Here is a 22,391-nt window from a genome sequence, read left to right on the forward strand (position 1 = left end):
TTTCGACAGTTGCAGCCTTTGTTGGTTTTGGAGTCGCTCTGTCCGGGAGCCGACGGCTCATTTGCAATTGTTTTGTTGTGGTTTGAGATAATTTGTCGTATATTGTTCATACAGCTGTAGCTCAATTTAATGTTGTTCTTGTTGAATACTTTTCTTAGGGTGTTGTCTTTGGGAAAGTGTTTGTCAATCAGATTGAGGAATTTGTGTCCAATGTTAGTTGAGACGTTTTTGCTGTATGGGGGGTTGTACCAGATGATGTCGTTTCGTTTTCTGTTCTTTTTTGGTTGGTTTCCTGGCGTGGGTTCATAGGTGAGGGTGAAATTGTATCCGCTTTCATCAAGGGCTTTTTGGTACGGGGGGGTTGCTTGGTCAAATTCAGCTTTGCTAGATGACAGCATCGATAGCCTTTTATTAATTCCGGTAGGCATTCTTTTCGTGGTGGTGGGTGGGTGGTTGCTGTCATGGTGCACGTATTGGAGTGTTGTGTTGGGTTTCGTGAATGGTCGGTAGCTGTTATTTCTCAGGTTGAAAGTGACGTCAAGGAAGTTGACGGTTTGCTTGTTGGCTTCAATCGTGATCCGTAGGCCGTTCTCTTTGAAAATTTGGCATATGCGCTTCTTGGTATTCTCGCTGCTCCTTGGCGAGGCGCGACACACTGACAGTCCGTCATCACGGTAAATACCAAGGTTCAGATTGAGGCTAGCGAGCTGGGAGAGGAGGAAACTCCCAACGAGTTCACACGTTTCTGCTCCGTCAAAACTTCCCATAGTGACGTCAAATGTTGCATTGTTCTTTTTTTGCCATGGTGTACTGTTGTGGATGAGAATGGAGTTTTTTGCGTGGGTGATGATGTTTCTTTCGTTGCCTGTGATTGAGTCGTAGTCTGAGGCGAAGTCTAGTGCTTGAGTCAGTAGGTCTTGCGTGATGGAAGGGTAAAATTCTTCGATATCAAAGGAGATAAAGTTGTGCTGTTGTTTGTCTTGGATGTTGTTGAACCATTTGATTACTGCTGCTGTATTTCTCCATTGGTTGAGTGGTGTTTTGTCCTTGATTTTTGTGTTGACTCTGTCCAGGATTATTTTGCTGATTTTTCCTATTTCAGATTTAGTTGGGTTTATTAGTCGGCATGTTGGGTTATTTGCGAAGTTGGGTTTGTGGTCCTTCAATGTGATGAAGGCTTCCTTGTTGGCTGTGGCGTCCACCCTGTCCTCAATGTCCAGTTCAGCCGCGATCCTTTTATTTTCCAGGTGGATGTTCTGTAAGGTGTTGGGTTGTGCTTTTTTGTATGATTTGGTGATGCTTCTGTCCAGTAAGGTGTGATGTTCTGGTATGTCCATTCTGTAGAAGTTTGTGGTTTTATCGGCAGCTATGATGAGGTTGTTTACTTTCTTGATGCGCTCCTTGTCATTTTTCAGCTTGGTGAGGAGTGGGTTGCGGATTGGCTTGAATTTGACTGATTGTATCATTTTGAGCATGTCGTTCTCAAAATCCTTTAGTTCCTCAACTGTGGGTGGGTTCTTGGTAGATTTGAATCCGTAAGGGTACATATATATATATATATATATACATATATATACATATATATATATATATATATATATATATATATATATATATATATATATATATATATATATACACACACATACGATACATACACATGATATATATATACACACATGATACATACATATGATTAATGAAGTATTTCTGAGTCTGATATATATATATATATATATATATATATATATATATATATATATATATATATATATATATATATATACATATATATACATATATATATATATATATATATACATATATACATACATATATACACACACACACACATGGATGGATGGATATATATATATATATATATATATATATATACACAAATGAGATTAATAGCTGTGATTGTCTTGCCAGTCTGTGTGTAGTGCATCCAGTTCAGAATGACCTCGGGCGCCCTGTACCAACGGGTCACCACATAGCCGGTCATCTCAGCATCAGTACTGCGAGCAAGCCCAAAGTCCAGGATCTGTGTTGGAGGGCAGAATAAAAGTCAATGGAACACAAATTCCACGATCAAAGCACATTCATGCAGTGATGGATCAGTGTTCATTTTTTTGACTAGAAATGTTCGTCTTAGTTATCGTCAACAACCTATTTAGGGAAATTCTGTTTTCAAAGACCTCGAGGAAAAACAATAGTCAAAGATCCTCTATAGGACAGGTAGATTGTGTTTTTAGAGATCTCTCTAGGACAAGGAGATTCTGTTTTTAGAGACCTCCAGCAAAAACGATAGTCAAAGATCCTCTATAGGACGGGGAGATTCTGTTTTTAAAGACCTCCAGCAAAAACAATAGTCAAAGATCTTCTTTAGGAGAGGGAAATTCTATTTTTAGGAACTTCCAACAAAAACAATCAACAAAGATCCTCTATACGACAGGGATATTTTGTTTATAGACCTCCAGCAAAAACAATCAACAAAGATCCTCTCTAAGACAGGAAAGTTATGTTTTTAAACACCTCTAGCACAAACAATAATCAAAGATCCTCTATAAGACAGGAACGTTATGTTTTTAAAGACCTCTAGCAAAAATAATAGTCAAAGATCCTCCATAAGACAGGAAAGTTATGTTTTTAAAGACGTCTAGCAAAAACGAAAGTCAAAAATTCTCTACAGGACAGGGAAATTATGTTTTCGAGACCTCCAGCAAAAACAATAGTCAAAGATCCTATGTAGGACAGGGAAATTGGGAAAGATGAATAAAAAAAAAAAAAAGGTTAAGAACAACTGCTGTGTAGGACTGGAAAGTTCTGTTTTTAAAGACTGACTGCAACATAAGAGTCAAAGATCCTCTCTACAGGATTGTTTCTAAGGACCTACAGCAAAAACTCTGGTCAAAGATCCTTCAGAGTGTGTTTGTGTTTGCCAAGTACGAAGCTTCAAAGATCCTTCAGAGTGCGTTTGTGTTTGCCAAGTACAAAGATTCAAAGATCCTTCAGAGTGTGTTTGCCAAGTACAAAGATTCAAAGATCCTTCAGAGTGCGTTTGTTTGCCCAGTATGAAGATTCAAAGATCCCTCAGAGTGTTTGTGTTTGCCAAGTACGAAGACTCAAAGATCCTTCAGAGTGTGTTTGTGTTTGCCAAGTATGAAGACTCAAAGATCCTTCAGAGTGTGTTTGTGTTTGCCAAGTACGAAGACTCAATGATCCTTCAGAGTGTGTTTGTGTTTGCCAAGTACGAAGATTCAAAGATCCTTCAAAGTGCGTTTGTGTTTGCCAAGTACGAACCTTCAGCTCACAGTCTTGGTTTACTGCCAAGTTTCCTGGTTTGAGGTCCTGCAACAGAAGAGGAGACGAGTGAAGGACATGAAATTTGCAAGCGTTCTATGTTCTACATTCAACGTTCTACTTGCAACGTTCTACTTGCTACGTTGTCCGTTTCATGTTTTACTTTTCACTTTCTGCTTTCTAAGTTGTCTTTACTACATTTTACGCTCTACGTTGTACTTTCTAGTACATTCTATTCATCATCAATCAATCAATCAATATTTACTTATATAGCCCTAAATCACGAGTGTCTCAAAGGGCTGCACAACCCACAACGATATCCTCAGCTCAGATCCCGAGGATGTTGTACTTTCAACGTTCTTCTCTACGTTCTACGTGCTACTTGCTACGCTCTATGTTTTACTTTTCACTTTGTACGTTCTGTGTTCTACATTCTGCTTTCTACATTTACTTTCTATGTTCTACTTTTTATGTTCTGTTCTACTTTCTATGTTCTACTATCAACGTTATGCTTCTCTACGTTATACTTTCTATGTTCTACATGCTACTTTCTACGCCCATGTTCTACTTCACTTTGCTCTACGGCAGTGGTTCTTAACCTTGTTGGAGGTACCGAACCCCACCGGTTTCATATGCACATTCACCAAACCCTTCTTTAGTGAAACATAATTTTTTTTTTTTTTTCAAATTCAAGACAAAGTTATGTTTTTTTACTGGTGCACAAAATGAACCGTGCATGAACATCTACTTGTTCAAAGAACAATACCAACACAGAGCATGAACTCACAACAAATTACACACCTGCAAATCAGTGTGACTTCTGCTGTTATGTGTGGCTTCACCTTGGAAAGTGCCACTCTGAAGTCATTTTCACAGCAAAGTCTGTTCCTTTTCTTCGTTTTCCACCCAGCTATACAATACTAGTACACAGCTCATGAAAAACAATATTTTTTGTTATATTCATTGTAGGTGGGCCAAAACACTTGTATTAGAAAATTATCTCATGGAAATGACTGCTGTCATTTGATTATAATAATAAAAAATGTAACTTGTTATTTAGTCAGGTTTGGGACAGGTGTGCTGCTGGTGTGGCCACAGTGCATGTGCACGTCTGATGTTGCTCACATGTACTCCACTGAATGCTCAATGAGTTTTTGAGTTTGCTCACGCATATGGAAAATTAGAGGGAACATTGTTTGGGGGTATCCATAATACGCCGATAGGGAAAAATTTTTATTTACACGATGAGTCGGGTGTGTCTTGACCTACGTGGCGGAGGTTCCGCCGAACCCCTGAGGCTGACTCACCGAACCCCTAGTGTTCGATCGAACCCAGGTTAAGAACCACTGCTCTACGGTGCCCACTTCAGAGCGAAGAACTTTGACAAGAGACAAATAAATACTGTATATATACTGTGTATACATACTGTATATATGTGTATATATACTGTATATATGTTTATATATACTGTATATATAATGTAGATATGTATACATATATATATACACTGTATATATGTATATACATACAGTATATATATATATATATATATATATACACTGTATATATGTATATATATACTGTATATATATATATATATATATATATATATACAGTATCCTGTATATATGCATATATAATGTGTATATATATATATATATATATATACACACACACACATATTCATACATATATAATTAAATATATACACCATTATAACATATTTTACAACATTATTACATATTTTACATTATTACTACATAGTTTATAACATTACATATTTTACAACATTATTATATGATTACAAAAATCACAAAAGTATGCTAATGTGCACAGGGTGTAATCACTGCCACACTCGATATTCAAGTTGAGCTTTGACTGAATTGTACTTGGGCGTCGCTAGTAGACGCAGTAGGTGTGAGTATAATTGTAGTCTTGTGAGTATTACATAACTCCCACTGTAAATCAACACAACAGCGAAAGGACATTTTGATGCATTATCTACTTTAAACATGTAAGCTGCGTGGTTGAGTCCCTGCCTGGCACATTCGGCACGAAAGACGAGCGTGCTAGCTACCGAGCTAAAAGCCCGAGCTATCCACCCGATAGCCAGCACTGCTCCATTGCACTCAGACATGTTTACATTGGTGTATAGAAGACCTTTTATATTCTTGTTAGCATTTAGCTAGTGAGCGTTTAACGTACTAACTAGCAAAAATTTGAAATACAAATTTTACCGTGATTTTCGGTTATAGTGGTAATCCCTACTAAAGTAGTGCTGCAACAGTTAATTGATAAATTCAGTTAGACAGATTATTCCCTTTATTTTTTGTTGCTTTGATTAATTTACTACTACAAGTAAAACTAATGCGAATGTATTCAGTTTGGACCCATTGAGTGTTTGGAACTTGAAATATGGCCGTGAAAGGCTTTAATTCATCAATGTACACGCGTAAAAAGTGAAACTCCAATTTTGACAATGTGCATTTATTAGAAAAATTATTTATTTTTAACCACTTTCACAAACATACAGCATTTAGTGTCAGGACCTGTAACTCCAGGTCGCGTGTTTTGGTTCACTTGCTGGCCTGCGCTCTTATTTTGTTGGTGTTGTCCCTGCAGTAGCTTCACACCCTGCTGCTTAGCGCTATCCTCCTCACCTGCGGGTGATTAGTAATTATGTGTTTTACCTGCTGCAAATGAGCACCTGGGGACTATTCACAGCTTAGTTGCTCGTGGGATCATTGCTTATGGATTGTTGGAGTTTGTTGGAGATTGTTCGGAGTTACAAACGCGGTATTTTCCCTCTCGGCTCTTGGCAAAGGCGGTCGCATTCCCTCCCCTCCCCTCTCTGTGTCTCCCCTGCTCGCCTCTTTGTCTCGGCCGGTCTTGTTTAACTATCTTGTTGGCCTCTTTTTGCAATGCTCTCCAAAATCTAAACAATGGAGTAAGCTCAGTCTGAGAGGGGGGAGAGCATATGACACAACAACAGAGGAAAGTTTAAACAATGGTGCACTGTTAAATGAGCAATGAGAATAGATACTTTTACAGTGAGTCAATGCGGACAAGGTCCTTCTCTGGTAAGAATGTGCTTTTCACAGTAATACTGCAGTTTGTAATACATGCATACACAAATGTTTTCCATCACAATACCATACCATGTGACAACGAGATTGTTGCTTTGTACTTTTCTGTGTTCAGCTTTCCCGAAAGCGTATTTTTAGTGATGGTCAGATGACGCCGCATGAGCCATTGAACCAATTGCGATTTTCTCGAAGCTTCACGCGCGCTTTGGCACAAGAGACTACCTGCTGGCCAAATATATAATTACACACGGCCGTTTTTTTGTTGTTGTTTTTTTTTACCACATATTGAATTCTTGTGTCGGTCATGGCTCCTGGAATTGACGACGAATCACAATAAATGTTTGACCGAATGGTCAAATTTTTGTCTATCGTTCACAATCATTATGAGAGACAAGAAGACATGTTTTTTGTAGTTTTTTAGGATTTTTAAGATGCTAAAAAAAGCTTGCAAGATGCGGCTAATGGTAGTCAGCGTTGTAGCCTTCAAAGTCTCAAACAACTTCAAAACCCCCATCAACGTTTTATATACACACTGCAAGTATATATATATATATATATAACGTAGCAACAGACACCATCATAACAATATGTAATATGTACAATATACACACTGAAGTATATATATAATGTAGTAACAGACACCTTCATAACAACAGAGTGTCTGCCCTGAGATCGGTAGGTCGTGAGTTCAAACCCCGGCCGAGTCATACCAAAGACAATAGGGTCAAATGCAGAAAATAATTTCGCCACACCTAGTGTGTGTGTGACAATCATGGGTACTTTCACTTAATATGTAATATGTACAATATACACACTGCAAGTATATATATATAATGTAGTAAGAGACACCTTCATAACATAATGTCAAATGTACAATATACACACTGCAAGTATATATATAATGTAGTAACAGACACCTTCATAACAATATGTACAATATACACACTACAAGTATATATATAATGTAGTAACAGACACCTTCATAACAATATGTCATATGTACAATATACACACTGCAAGTATATATATATATATATATATATATATATATATATATATATATATATATATAATGTAGTAACTGACACCTTCATAAGAATATGCAATATGTACAATATACACACTGCAAGTATATATATATATATATATATATATATATATATATATATATATATATATAAATAAAATGTAGTAACAGACACCTTCATAACAATATGTAATATGTACAATATACACACTGCAAGTATATATATATAATGTAGTAACAGACACCTTCATAACAATATGTTTTATGTACAATGTACACAGTGCAAGTATATATATATAATGTAGTAACTGACACCTTCATAACAATATGTAATATGTTCAATATTTACTCTATTCGCCCCCCGCGACCCCGAAGGGAATAAGCGATAGAAATGGATGGATGGATGGGTGATTTTAATCAATGCATGAACTGATTACTTTAAATGTATTGATTTCCGTTTCAACATACGGTACTTCCAACTTCCTGAAACATATGTGTGTTCCTACTTCCCGAGTGTGTTCTAATCATGGCAGATTCAGTAACAAACAACAAAGATGACTATTTTTTAGACAAATTAGAATTCACAACCTTATATTTTTGTAGCTGAATATACTGAGGATGAACTGCTGCTTATAGAAGCGAGCACGAAGGAAGAGTGAGACGTTGGAGCAGACTGAAGCCAAGATAGTGAGGTGAAAGTCACTTTGACGCTGTAAATGTGGAACTTGGAGCCATGCTATGCTGACATAAATGAAAGACTTACCCAAATAAACCGGACAAAAACGTCCCAGGCCAGCTGGAATTGAACTGCGAATCGAGTGAGTCACACTTTATATTGATCATGATACACGCAGCACGTCATGTGTGTTATTACAACTACAGTACATACACTGTCTGGCTAGCTGTGTACAAACAATACATGAAATAATACTTTACAGATACTGTAAGATGATTGTTCATGTTTTTCACTCAGTACAGATTGGGGTCCTATCACAGGTTGTGTAATACAAACTCAAACACATTTTGTGCTGACGTAGAAGCTAACTTGTTTCTTTCCGTCGTTAGCTTTTATGGCTAATACCGTAGCACGCCGATGTGTTAGGCAGCTAGAAAAAGAGTTCCTCAGTGTTCACTCTTACAATAACAATGTTGCTACAGTTTGGTTATTATACAGGTTACAGAACATAAATGAAATATTGTTGACGTTTTTTGAATGCTAACATTAGCTGCATTGCTAGCCACCAAGAGCAAGTTGATTTTTACATGATAGACTGCAAAAAATCCAAAAACCTTTGGTTTTCTTGTCTCTCATAATGATTGTGAACGATAGGCTAAATTCCGAAAAGTTACAGTCCCCTTTAAGTTTGCTGTCAGATTTTATAATAACGTGCCTTCATTTGATTCTATTGGCATTTCAAACAACTATTTGTATTCTCTATCCAGGCTCCAAACTGACCTCTCAAAAGCCCACATTCCCAGTGGAGCTCGGACGGTTTAGGAGTTGTCAAAACTCCCCTCTAAATCTGCACCGCGTCCCGAAGAGGTCACATGGTGCGGCGTGGCAGCCAGGGTTCACGCGTCATCATTTTCGGCATGAAGCAAGACTCGATACTCGTTTCACGGAAACGCCCCCTCTGTTCGTCGACACACACTGCAGCCGTTTTAAACGGTTCTAAAGTCTACTTTAAAAAGTTTATTTTGTGAGGCATCCTAAAAGTGTCTAAAAAGAATCCACATTTTTAGGGGGATCCCTAAACATCCGCTACTTTTTGGTTTTTTAGCACTCTAGGTTCCACACCTGACATTAACCCCGCCCCCACAGGTGTTGGCACAGGACTGCAGGTGTGGCATGACAAATTCAGACATGCAGGCACACTCAGCTTATCCTACCTGTTGGTGCACACTTCCATTGAGTCATGTTTCTCAATACAATGACACGCACGCACGCACGCACGCACGCACGCACGCACGCACGCACGCACGCACGCACGCACGCACGCACGCACGCACGCACGCACGCACGCACGCACACACGCACACACACACACACACACACACACACACACACACACACACACTGTATGAGTCAGAATGACACAGAACATAAAACTTGGACTTGAACTTACCCTGTGGATGATTCCAGCCTTGTGGATGTACTGCAGAGAGAAACACAGGGCAGATTACACATTTAGTACTTACTGTATATCATAATCATGTCATATCACATTTAGTACTTACTGTACATCATAATCATGTCATATCCCATTTAGTACTTACTGTAAACCATAATCATGATTGTCATATCACATTTAGTACTTACTGTAGATCATAATAATTATGTCATATCACATTTAGTACTTACAGTACATCATAATCATTGCTATTATCACATTTAGTACTTACTGTACATCATAATCCTTATTATGTCATATCACATTTAGTACTTACTGTACATCATAATCCTTATTTCATATCACATTTAGTACTTACTGTACATCTACATCATATTCATTATGTCATATCACTTTTAGTACTTACTGTACATCATAATCATGATTATGTCATATCAAATTTAGTACTTACTGTACATCATAATCATTATTATGTCATATCACATTTAGTACTTACTGTACATCATAATAATTATGTCATATCACTCTTAGTACTCACTGTACATCATAATCATTATTATGTCATATCATATTTAGTGCTTACTTCACATCATAATCATTGTCATATTACAATTAGTACCTACTGTACATCATAATCATTATGTCATATCACATTTAGTACTTACTGCACATCATAATCATTGTCATATTACAATTAGTACCTACTGTACATCATAATCATTATGTCATATCACATTTAGTACTTACTGTACATTATAATCATGTCATATCACATTTAGTACTTACTGTACATCATAATCATTATGTCATATCACATTTAGTACTTACTGTACATCATAATCATTATGTCATATCACATTTAGTACTTCCTGTACATCCTAATCATTATGTCATATCTCATTTAGTAGTCACTGTACATCATAATCATTATGTCATATCACATTTAGTACTTACTGCACATCATAATCATTATGTCATATTACAATTAATACTTACTGTACATCACAATCATTATGTCATATCACATTTAGTACTTACTGTACATTATAATCATTATGTCATATCACATTTAGTACTTACTGTACATCATAATCATGTCATATCACATTTAGTACTTACTGTACATTATAATCATTATGTCATATCACAATTAGTACTTACTGTACATCATAATCATTATGTCATATCACATTTAGTACTTACTAGACATCATAATCATTATGTCAGATCACATTTAGTACTTACTGTACATCATAATCATTATGTCATATCACATTTAGTACTTACTGTACATAGATAGATATATAGTACTTTATTGATTCCTTCAGGAGAGTTCCCTCAGGAAATATAAGATTACATCAATTACAATTACATTAAAATACCTCATACTCATTATATCATGTCACATTTAGTACTTACTGTACATCATAATCATTATGTCATATCACGTTTTGTACTAACTGTACATAATAACCAATATGCCGTATCACATTTAGTACTTACTGTACATCATAATCAATTATGTCATATCACATTTAGTACTTACTGTACATCATAATGTCATATCGCATTTAGTACTTACTGTACATCATAATCATTATGTCATATCACTTAGTACTTACTGTACATCATAATAATTATGTCAGATCACTTTTAGTACTTACTGTACATCATAATCATTATGTCATACTACAATTAATACTTACTGTACATCATAATCATTATGTCGTATCACATTTAGTACTTACTGTACATTATAATCATTATGTCATATAACATTTAGTACTTACTGTACATTATAATCATTATGTCATATCTCATTTAGTACTCACTGTACGTCATAATCATTATGTCATATCACATTTAGTACTTACTGTACATCATAATCAATTATGTCATATCACATGTAGTACTTATTGTACATCATAATTATGTCATATCACATTTAGTACTTACTGTACATCATAATCATTAAGTCATATCACTTAGTACTTACTGTACCTCATAATCATGTCATATCACTTTTAGTACTTACTGTACATCATCATCATTAGTATGTCATACCACATTTATCACTTACTGTACATCATAATCATTATTATGCCATATCACATTTAGTACTTACTGTACATCATAATCATTATGTCATATCACATTTGTACTTCTATATTAATATTAATATAATTATGCATCATGTTTAAGGGAATAGTGAACGTTGTGATGCGTCTATGAAATTAATATGTCGCTGTATGTTTACATAGATCAAAATACGTAAATATTACATGTTATCAATGTTACTACATTGCATATATACTTACAGTGTGTATATAAAACGATGACAGAGGTTTTTGGATGCTTTAGAGTGCTTTAAGGGCAGAATGGAGCAATTTCCATTGACTCCATTGTGGGCTGACTCTTGCTAGTGTTGATTCATGTCTTAGAATGTGTGAAAAAAAGAGTTCCCCTTTAAAGAGCAATATGGGGTGTTTTGAGAAGGTTTGTAAAAGCATCTGCTGTGTGTGCACAAACTAAATTTTCATGTAAAAAATCGGTGTCGTTCTTCAGAAGCGGAAAGTTGTGTGTATCAGCTTGAAAATAAAATCTATTTGGTTTTTAGTGTCAATATTTTCCTGTTAAAAACTCTTATTTGCATTTGTTGTGTAAAAGTATTTCAGAGCGGCCCGCGGGCACCCCAGCCGTGTGTGGTGTGGTGACAAGAAAAGCGGCCATGTACGTGTGTGAGCGCTCACCCTGAGTCCGCACAGCATCTGGTAGACCAGAAACTGAACTTTGTCCTCGGAGAGGTGCCCCCGCACCTTGGACAGGTCCGTGAACATGTACGGCATCACCAGGTAGCTGAGAAGGATGATGTCATGTTACATTGTTAAAGATGGCTGACTGACACACACAGTGCTTTCATCCAGTACAGTACGGACTGTTATTCCTCCCACCATGGCAAATCACGTGCTGCCACTGCAGATTTTTATGTACAGTAACAAAAGTACAACCTAATGAAAAACTGAAAATGAGTACACCTTGCACATTTCAGCATCTTCTCTTGAAATATAATGTACTTGTCATCATTTTTGTAATATTACATTTGAATCATTTTATTAAATGTACTTATCCTTTTTGTAATATTACACTTTAATCATTTTAATATAATGTACTCATCAATGTGTATGTAATATTACACTTTGATCATTTTAATATAATGTACTCATCAATTTGTATGTAATATTACACTTGAATAATTTTAATATAATGTACTCATCATTGTGTATTAAAGTGTAATATTACACTTTAATCATTTTAATATAATGTACTCATTGTGTATGTAATATTACACTTTAATCATTTTAATATAATGTAACATCATCATACTTCTATTACACTTTAATAATTGTAATATAATGTTCTCATATTCATGTCTATAATTTTACACTATAACATTTTAAATATGTTGTACACATTATCATACTTGTGATATTACGCTTTAATAATTTTAAATATAATGTACTCATTGTGTGTGTAATATTACACCTTAATAATTTTAAATATAACATACACATCAATGTACATGTAATATCACATATATCGATTTTAAATATATTGTACATATTATACATGTGTTGGCCCTGCGATAAGGTGGCGACTTGTCCAGGAAGTACCCCGCCTTCCGCCCGAATGCAGCTGAGATAGGCTCCAGCACCCCCCGCGACCCCAAAAGGGACAAACGGTAGAAAATGAATGGATGGATATTATACATTTAATATATCACTATATTGATTTTAAATATATTGTACATATTATACATTTAATATATCACTATATTAATTTTTAATATATTGCACATATTATACATTTAATATATCACTATATTGATTTTTGAATGGTTTTTATTTATTCATTTGTATTTCTTATATTGATTATAAATATAATGTACACAATTGTACATGTAACATACCACTATATTGATTCTAAATATAACGTACACATGTAATACTGTATATCACTATATGGATTGGTTTTTTTTTAATTGATTTTTTTACATTGATTTAAAATTTAACGTACACCCCCATGTACATGTAATCCATCACGATATTGATTTTAAATGTACACATTGTGCACGTAATATATCACTATATTAATTTAAATATAATGTACATGCCATTATGCATGTAATACACACACACACACACACACACACACACACACACACACACACACACACACACACACACAGAGTGTGTGTATATATATATATATATATATATATATATATATATATATATATATATATATATATATATATATATATATATATATATCAGGGTTTCCCGCAGCGTTCAAACCACATGATTATTGAATGTAATTTTGTAAAAATCCTAATAAAAATGATTTTTTTTTACTAGGCAAAACTCAACAGCCACAAGCACGACAGACTAAAACGAAAACTTCCAATCGAGACAAAGTTGCTGAATGCAGTAGAAGAAGACATCCAAGTACAGAAGAGACTTTTGGACATGATGGAGACATCAGAGAAGCGATAGTCTGACAATTTAGACAAACGAACATCAAATTACTAAGTCAAAATATTGACTTACCAAGTCATAATAATGACATACTTAGTATCTAAGGTAACTAGGACTGTTTTGTGTTTTGTTTATACTTCACGGAAAAAATATCGAGATATACAGGTATATCGTATATTTCGCCATTCTGCAAATGGAGCGGAAATCACAACCAAAAATTGTAGGCTTCTTTATTTCTCTAATATTTTTATTTATTATAAGATATTGTTATTTGGTTATTTTTTAATAAACAATGTATTCAATGTAATCGGGGCGGTATAGCTCGGTTGGTAGAACGGCCGTGCCAGCAACTTGAGGGTTGCAGGTTCGATCCCCGCTTCCGCCATCCTAGTCACTGCTGTTGTGTCCTTGGGCAAGACACTTTACCCACCTGCTCCCAGTGCCACCCACACTGGTTTAAATGTAACTTAGATATTGGGTTTCGCTATGTAAAGTGCTTTGAGTCACTAGAGAAAAGCGCTATATAAATATAATTCACTTCCCTTCACTAATCAGAGTCTGTAGTCTATTGCCCCCCCAGGCTGTGGTGGCAGCGATGAGGTGGAGACGTGATGGCGACAGGCCGAGTTACACTGTTCCTTCCACCAACCCACCCACTTCCCAGTCCTGCCGCCTATCCCGGGCGACGCCCCCTCCCACCACCTTAACTATCAAATTTTCTGGGGAAAAAAATAAATAAAATAAAATAAAATAATATATATATATATATATATATATATATATACACACAAACCCTGTTTCCATATGAGTTGGGAAATTGTGTTGGACGTAAATATAAAAGGAATACAATGATTTGCAAATCCTTTTCGAACCATATTCAATTGAATGCACTACAAAGACAAGATATTTGATGTTCAAACTCAAACTTTATTTTTTTTTTGCAAATAATAATTAACTTAGAATTTCACGGCTGCAACACGTGCCAAAGTAGTTGGGAAGGGGCATGTTCACCACTGTGTTACATGGCCTTTCCTTTCAACAACACTCAGTAAACGTTTGGGAACTGAGGAGACACATTTTTTAAGCTTCTCAGGTGGAATTCTGTACAGCTTAAGTTGTTCAACAGTCCGAGGGTCTCCGTTGTGGTATTTTAGGCTTCATAATGCGCCACACATTTTCAATGGGAGACAGGTCTGGACTACAGGCAGGCCAGTCTAGTACCCGCACTCTTTTACTACGAAGCCACGTTGATGTAACACGTGGCTTGCTGAAATAAGCAGGGGCGTCCATGGTAACGTTGCTTGGATGGCAACATATGTTGCTCCAAAACCTGTATGTACCTTTCAGCATTAATGGCACCTTCACAGATGTGTAAGTTACCCATGTCTTGGGCACTAATACACCCCCATACCATCACAGATGCTGGCTTTTCAACTTTGCGCCTATAACAATCCGGATGGTTCTTTTCCTCTTTGGTCCGGAGGACATGACGTCCACAATTTCCAAAAACAATTTGAAATGTGGACACGTCAGACCACAGAACACTTTTCTACTTTGTATCAGTCCATCTTAGATGAGCTCAGGCCCAGCGAAGCCGGCGGCGTTTCTGTGTGTTGTTGATAAACGGTTTTCGCCTTGCATAGGAGAGTTTTAACTTGCACTTACAGATGTAGCGACCAACTGTAGTTACTGACAGTGGGTTTCTGAAGTGTTCCTGAGCCCATGTGGTGATATCCTTTACACACTGATGTCGCTTGTTGATGCAGTACAGCCTGAGGGATCGAAGGTCACGGGCTTAGCTGCTTACGTGCAGTGATTTCTCCAGATTCTCTGAACCCTTTGATGATATTACGGACCGTAGATGGTGAAATCCCTAAATTCCTTGCAATAGCTGGTTGAGAAAGGTTTTTCTTAAACTGTTCAACAATTTGCTCACGCATTTGTTGACAAAGTGGTGACCCTCACCCCATCCTTGTTTGTGAATGACTGAGCATTTCATGGAATCTACTTTTATACCCAATCATGGCTGTTCATCTGTGGGATGTTCCAAATAAGTGTTTGATGAGCATTCCTCAACTTTCTCAGTATTTATTGCCACCTTTCCCAACTTCTTTGTCACGTGTTGCTGGCATCAAATTCTAAAGTTAATGATTATTTGCAAAAAAAAAAAAGTTTATCAGTTTGAACATCAAATATGTTGTATTTGTAGCATATTCAACTGAATATGGGTTGAAAATGATTTGCAAATCATTGTATTCCGTTTATATTTACATCTAACACAATTTCCCAACTCATATGGAAACGGGGTTTGTACACACGCACACACACACACACACACACACACACACACACACACACACACACACACACACACACACACACACACACACACACACACACACACACACACACACACACACACACACACACACACACACATACAGTGAGGTCCACAAGTATTTGCACTCCCTAAAATTTAGCAAGTTCTCCCACTTAGAAATTAGGGAGAGGTGTCAAATGTTCATCATAGATGTATTTCCACTGTTAGAGACATAATCTAAAAAGAAAAATCCGGAAATCACATTATATGATTTTTTTATGATTTAGTTGTATGTTACTGAGGTTCATAAGTATTTGCACACATGAGAACATCAGTGTTAATATTTAGTGCTGAATGCAATTACAGAAGTCAAAGGTTTCCTACAGTTCTTCAGCAGGTTTGCACACACGGCAGCAGGGATTTTGGCCCACTCCTCCACGCAAATCTTCTCTAGATCTGTCAAGTTTCGGGGCAGTCGCCGAGCAACACCAAGTTTCAGCTCCCTCCAAAGATTTTCTATTGGATTTAGGTCTGGAGACTGGCTAGGCCACTCCAGAACCTTGATATGCTTGGTATGGAGCCACTCCTTGGTTATCCTGGCTGTCATTGTCATGTTGGAAGACCCAGCCACCACCCATCTTCAATGCTCTGACTGAGGGAAGGAGGTTTTTGGCCAAAATCTCACAATTCATGACCCTGTTCATCCTCTCCTTAATACAGTGCAGTCGTCCTGTCCCCTTTGCTGAAAAGCACCCCCAAAGCATGATGCTTCCCCCCCAGGCTTCACTGTAGAGATGGTGATACTTATCCTTCTTTTTCCTCCAAACCCGACAAGTGGAGTTTATACCAAAAAGTTATATTTTGGTCTCATCTGACCACATGACTTTCTCCCATGACTCCTCTGGATCATCTAGATCAGTGGTCCCCAACCTTTTTCAAACTGCGAACCGGTCAACGCCTGAAAATTTGTCCCACGTACCGGGAGGGGGGGTATGTTTTGTTTTTGTTTTTTTTTGTCATAAAAAAATGCAATCATGTGCAGACTGTAATGATCTTTGATCTATATTGATATATAATGTAGGAACCAGAAATATTAATAACAGAAAGAAACAACCCTTTTGTGCGAATGAGTGTAAATGGGGCAGGGAGGTTTTTTGGGTTGGTGCACTAATTGTAAGTGTATCTTGTGTTTATTATGTTGATTTAATAATTTAAAAAAAAATAAAAAAATAAAAAAATTAAATTTTTTTATTTCTTGTGCGGCCCGGTACCAATCGATCCACGGACCGGTGGTTGGGGACCACTGATCTAGATGGCCATTGGCAAATGTCAGACGGGCCTGGACAAGGGCTGACTTAAGCAGGGGAACCTTCCGTGCAATGCATGATTTTAAACCACTACGCCCTAGTATTCTACTGATAGTAGCCTTGGAAACAGTGGTCCAAGCTCATTCACCAGCTCCTGTCGTGTAGTTCTGGGCTGATTCCTCACTTTTCTTCTCATGAGTGATGCCCCACGAGGAGAGATCTTACATGGAGCCCCAGTCCGAGGTAGATTAGCAGTCATGTTTAGCCTCTTCCATGTTCTAACAATTGCTTCAACAGATGATCTATTCTCACCAAGCTGCTTCCCAATTGTCCCATAGCCTTTTCCAGCTTTGTGGAGCCCTACAATTTTGTATCTGGCCTCTTTTGACAGCTCTTTGGTCTTGCCCATGGTAGCAGTTGGATCTTGACTGACTGTGAGCTGCACAGGTGACTTTAATGAGCTCAAAGGGGTGGTGGGTGGGTGATTAGTTGTGGGGTCAATGTGGACTTTTTTAAGGTAAACTGACAGCTCTTTGAGAGTCATAATTCTTGTTGATTCTCATGTGTGCAAATACTTATGAACCACAGTAACATACAAATCAATCATTAAAAAAATCATACAGTGTGATTTCCGGATTATTCTTTTTAGATTATGTCTCTAACAGTGGAAATACATCTATGATGAACATTTCAGACCTCTCCCTAATTTCTAAGTGGGAGATCTTGCAAAATTGCAGGGTGTGCAAATACTTGTGTACCTCACTGTATATAGAACTTTCCTCCAGAAGGTCTTATCTTTGTCCATGTGATGTCAGATGAAACAAAAATTGACCGTCAAGCATGGTAGTGGTAGTATTATGCTCTGGGCCTGTTTTGCTGCCAATGGAACTGGTGCTTTACAGAGAGTAAATGGGACAATGAAAAAGGAGGAATACCTCCAAATTCTTCAGGACAACCTAAAATAATCAGCCCGGAGGTTGGGTCTTGGGTGCAGTTGGGTGTTCCAACAGGAAAATGACCCCAAACACATGTCAAAAGTGGTAAAGGAATGGCTAAATCAGGCTAGAATTAAGTTTTAGAATGGCCTTCCCAAAGTCCTGACTTAAACGTGTGGACAATGCTGAAGAAACAAGTCCATGTCGGAAAACCAACAAATTTAGCTGAACTGCACCAATTTTGTCAAGAGGAGTGGTCAAAAATTCAACCAGAAGCTTGCCAGAAGCTTGTGGATGGCTAGCAAAAGTGCCTTATTGCAGTGAAACTTGCCAAGGGACATGTAAGCAAATATTAACATTGCTGTATGTATACTTTTGACCCAGCAGATTGGCTCACATTTTCAGTAGACCCATAATAAATTCATAAAAGAACCAAACTTCATGAATGTTTTTTGTGACCAACAAGTATGTGCTCTAATCACTCTATCACAAAAAAATAAGAGTTGTAGAAATTATTGGAAACTCTACTTGTGACTACAACTGTATATATACATAAATAGTTGGATTATTAGTTGAGCGTATTTGTGGTATTTTGTGGATTTGCACTCAAAATACACACAGTACTACATTGAGTGGAAGAAAGACTGGCATTGTTACATTTGGAATTCGGTGGAAAGCAAAGCTGCAGTTGGAGGAAGTGAACTTAAAACTTCCGTTAAGCATTAAGGAAACAGTAAACCAACAATCCTGTGGGCAGATTAGCGACTCTGCGTACTTACAAACTCCGTTTCCATATGAGTTGGGAAATTGTGTTAGATGTAAATATAAACGGAATGCAATGATTTGCAAATCCTTTTCAACCCATATTCAATTGAATGCACTACAAAGACAAGATATTTGATGTTGAAACTCATAAACTTTATTTATTTTTTGCAAATAATAATTAACTTAGAATTTCATGGCTGCAACACGTGCCAAAGTAGTTGGGAAAGGGCATGTTCACCACTGTGTTACATGGCCTTTCCTTTTAACAACACTCAGTAAACGTTTGGGAACTGAGGAGACACATTTTTTAAGCTTCTTAGGTGGAATTCTTTCCCATTCTTGCTTGATGTACAGCTTAAGTTGTTCAACAGTCCGGGGGTCTCCGTTGTGGTATTTTAGGCTTCATAATGCGCCACACATTTTCAATGGGAGACCGGTCTGGACTACAGGCAGGCCAGTCTAGTACCCGCACTCTTTTACTATGAAGCCACGTTGATGTAACACGTGGCTTGGCATTGTCTTGCTGAAATAAGCAGGGGCATCCATGGCAATGTTCCCTCTAATTGTTCATGTGTGTGAGCAAACACAAAAACTCCCTGAGCATTCAGTGGAGCACATGTGAGCAACATCACACGTGGCAATACCAGCAGCACACCTGTCTCAAACCAATCTTTTATTATAACACTCAAATGAGAGGAGTCATTTTCATGAGATTATTTTGTAATATTAGTAATTTGGCCCACTTGTAATGAAAATAAAAGAAATCTTGTTTTTCATAAGCTATGGATTAGTATTGTACAATATGTCTGGGTGGGGGTCCTGCTTCGGAAATCATTTGTACCCCTTTCAGAGATCACATTTAGTTCCCTTTAAACATCCTCATGTTGCACAATGAAATGTAAGCATAGGATGAAGTGTGCATTCCTGTAACTTTCTCTAGTAACAGCATTCCATGATTAATACAAATAAATTAACATTAATAATAAATGACAGTAGAATAAGCACACGTATGACTGAGGAGTCATAGTGTAACTTTGGTGGTGTTTGAGTTGTCCGACTTTTTGTGTGGCCATAAACGCACCAGTGGCTGAGTGGTATGCGTGTTGGTGACAGATGACAAGTTGGTTTTGGCCTGGTTTGTACGGCAGAAAATGACAGTTTTGCTCAATAAAGTGATCGATATAATTCCTGTCCTCGAAGCATCTCGATAGACGTTACAATAATTGAACTGTGTTCAATTGAACGGTGTTGACGAACACCGTTAGGGCCGCTTGTTGTCACTGTCACTCAGAGTTGCATTGCAAAATTACATTATAAATGTGTTTATTTTGTTTAGAATTCACATGGGTTTGATTTGGTGTGCGGCATATATTTGCTGTGCGCAGAGGACGCTTGAGCAGTGCGCAATTGCACAGGTGCGCACCTAAGAGGGAACGTTGGTCCATGGTAACGTTGCTTGGATGGCAACATATGTTGCTCCAAAACCTGTATGTACCTTTCAGCATTAATGGCGCCTTCACAGATGTGTAAATTACCCATGTCTTGGGCACTAATTCACCCCCATACCATCACAGATGCTGCCTTTTCAACTTTGCGCCTATAACAATCCGGATGATTCTTTTCCTCTTTGGTCCGGAGGACACGACGTCCACAGTTTCCAAAAACAATTTGAAATGTGGACTCGTCAGACCACAGAACACTTTTCCACTTTGTATCAGTCCATCTTAGATGAGCTCAGGCCCAGCGAAGCCGACTGCGTTTCTGGGTGTTGTTGATAAACGGTTTTCGCCTTGTATAGGAGAGTTTTAACTTGCACTTACAGATGTAGCGATTATTTGCAATGTTTTCTGCATGTACAAACCCCAAAACTAGTGAAGTTGGGTGTTGTTGGGTGTTGCGTGGTAGAGTTTTAACTTGCACTTACAGATGTAGCGACCAACTGTAGTTACTGACAGTGGGTTTCTGAAGTGTTCCTGAGCCCATGTGGTGATATCATTTACACACTGATGTCGCTTGTTGATGCAGTACAGCCTGAGGGATCAAAGGTCACGGGCTTAGCTGCTTACGTGCAGTGATTTCTCCAGATTCTCTGAACCCTTTGATGATATTACGGACCGTAGATGGTGAAATCTCTAAATTCCTTGCAATAGCTGGTTGAGAAAGGTTTTTCTTAAACTGTTCAACAATTTGCTCATGGATTTGTTGACAAAGTGGTGACCCTCACCCCATCCTTGTTTGTGAATGACTGAGCATTTCATGGAATCTACTTTTATACCCAATCATGGCACCCACCTGTTCCCAATTGGCCTGTTCACCTGTGGGATGTTCCAAATAAGTGTTTGATGAGCATTCCTCAACTTTATCAGTATTTATTGCCACCTTTCCCAACTTCTTTGGCACGTGTTGCTGGCATCAAATTCTAAAGTTAATGATTTGCAAAAAAAAATTTAAAAAATTGATCAGTTTGAACATCAAATATGTTGTCTTTGTAGCATATTCGAAGTTGGTAGAGTGGCCGTGCCAGCAATCGGAGGGTTGCTGGTTACTGGTGTTCAATCCCCACCTTCTACCATCCTAGTCACGTCCGTTGTGTCCTTGGGCAAGACACTTCACCCCTTGCTCCTGATGGCTGCTGGTTAGCGCCTTGCATGGCAGCTCCCGCCATCAGTGTGTGAATGTGTGTGTGAATGGGTGAATGTGGAAATACTGTCAAAGCGCTTTGAGTACCTTGAAGGTAGAAAAGCGCTATACAAGTATGACCCATTTATTTATCATTTAATATGGGTTGAAAATGATTTGCAATTCATTGTATTCCGTTTATATTTACATCTAACACAATTTCCCAACTCATATGGAAACGGGGTTTGTACAACACAACTGTGACAACATTCCCAGTATTCTTCTAAATATTCATCCACCTTTGAATATTACATATTGACTACAACTGTGTGGGCAGCACGGTGGAAGAGGGGTTAGTGCAT

The 22,391-nt window shown here is 37.5% G+C and overlaps 1 protein-coding gene across 1 annotated transcript in view; it reads right to left on the reverse strand.

Moving 5' to 3' along the window:
- Positions 1–22,391, reverse strand: part of mapk13 (mitogen-activated protein kinase 13) — a 55,642-nt gene that overhangs the window by 16,184 nt on the left and 17,067 nt on the right. Inside the window, exons 4-7 of the mRNA XM_061985589.2 lie at positions 12,299–12,404; positions 9,543–9,572; positions 3,304–3,351; positions 1,930–2,044 (exon numbers count right to left, since the gene is read on the reverse strand). Of these exons, the coding sequence (XP_061841573.1) occupies positions 1,930–2,044; positions 3,304–3,351; positions 9,543–9,572; positions 12,299–12,404 (299 nt within the window). The remainder of the gene's footprint in view (positions 1–1,929; positions 2,045–3,303; positions 3,352–9,542; positions 9,573–12,298; positions 12,405–22,391) is intronic.

The sequence above is a fragment of the Nerophis lumbriciformis genome, linkage group LG23, assembly GCF_033978685.3.
Source record: "Nerophis lumbriciformis linkage group LG23, RoL_Nlum_v2.1, whole genome shotgun sequence".
NCBI lineage: Eukaryota > Metazoa > Chordata > Actinopteri > Syngnathiformes > Syngnathidae > Nerophis > Nerophis lumbriciformis.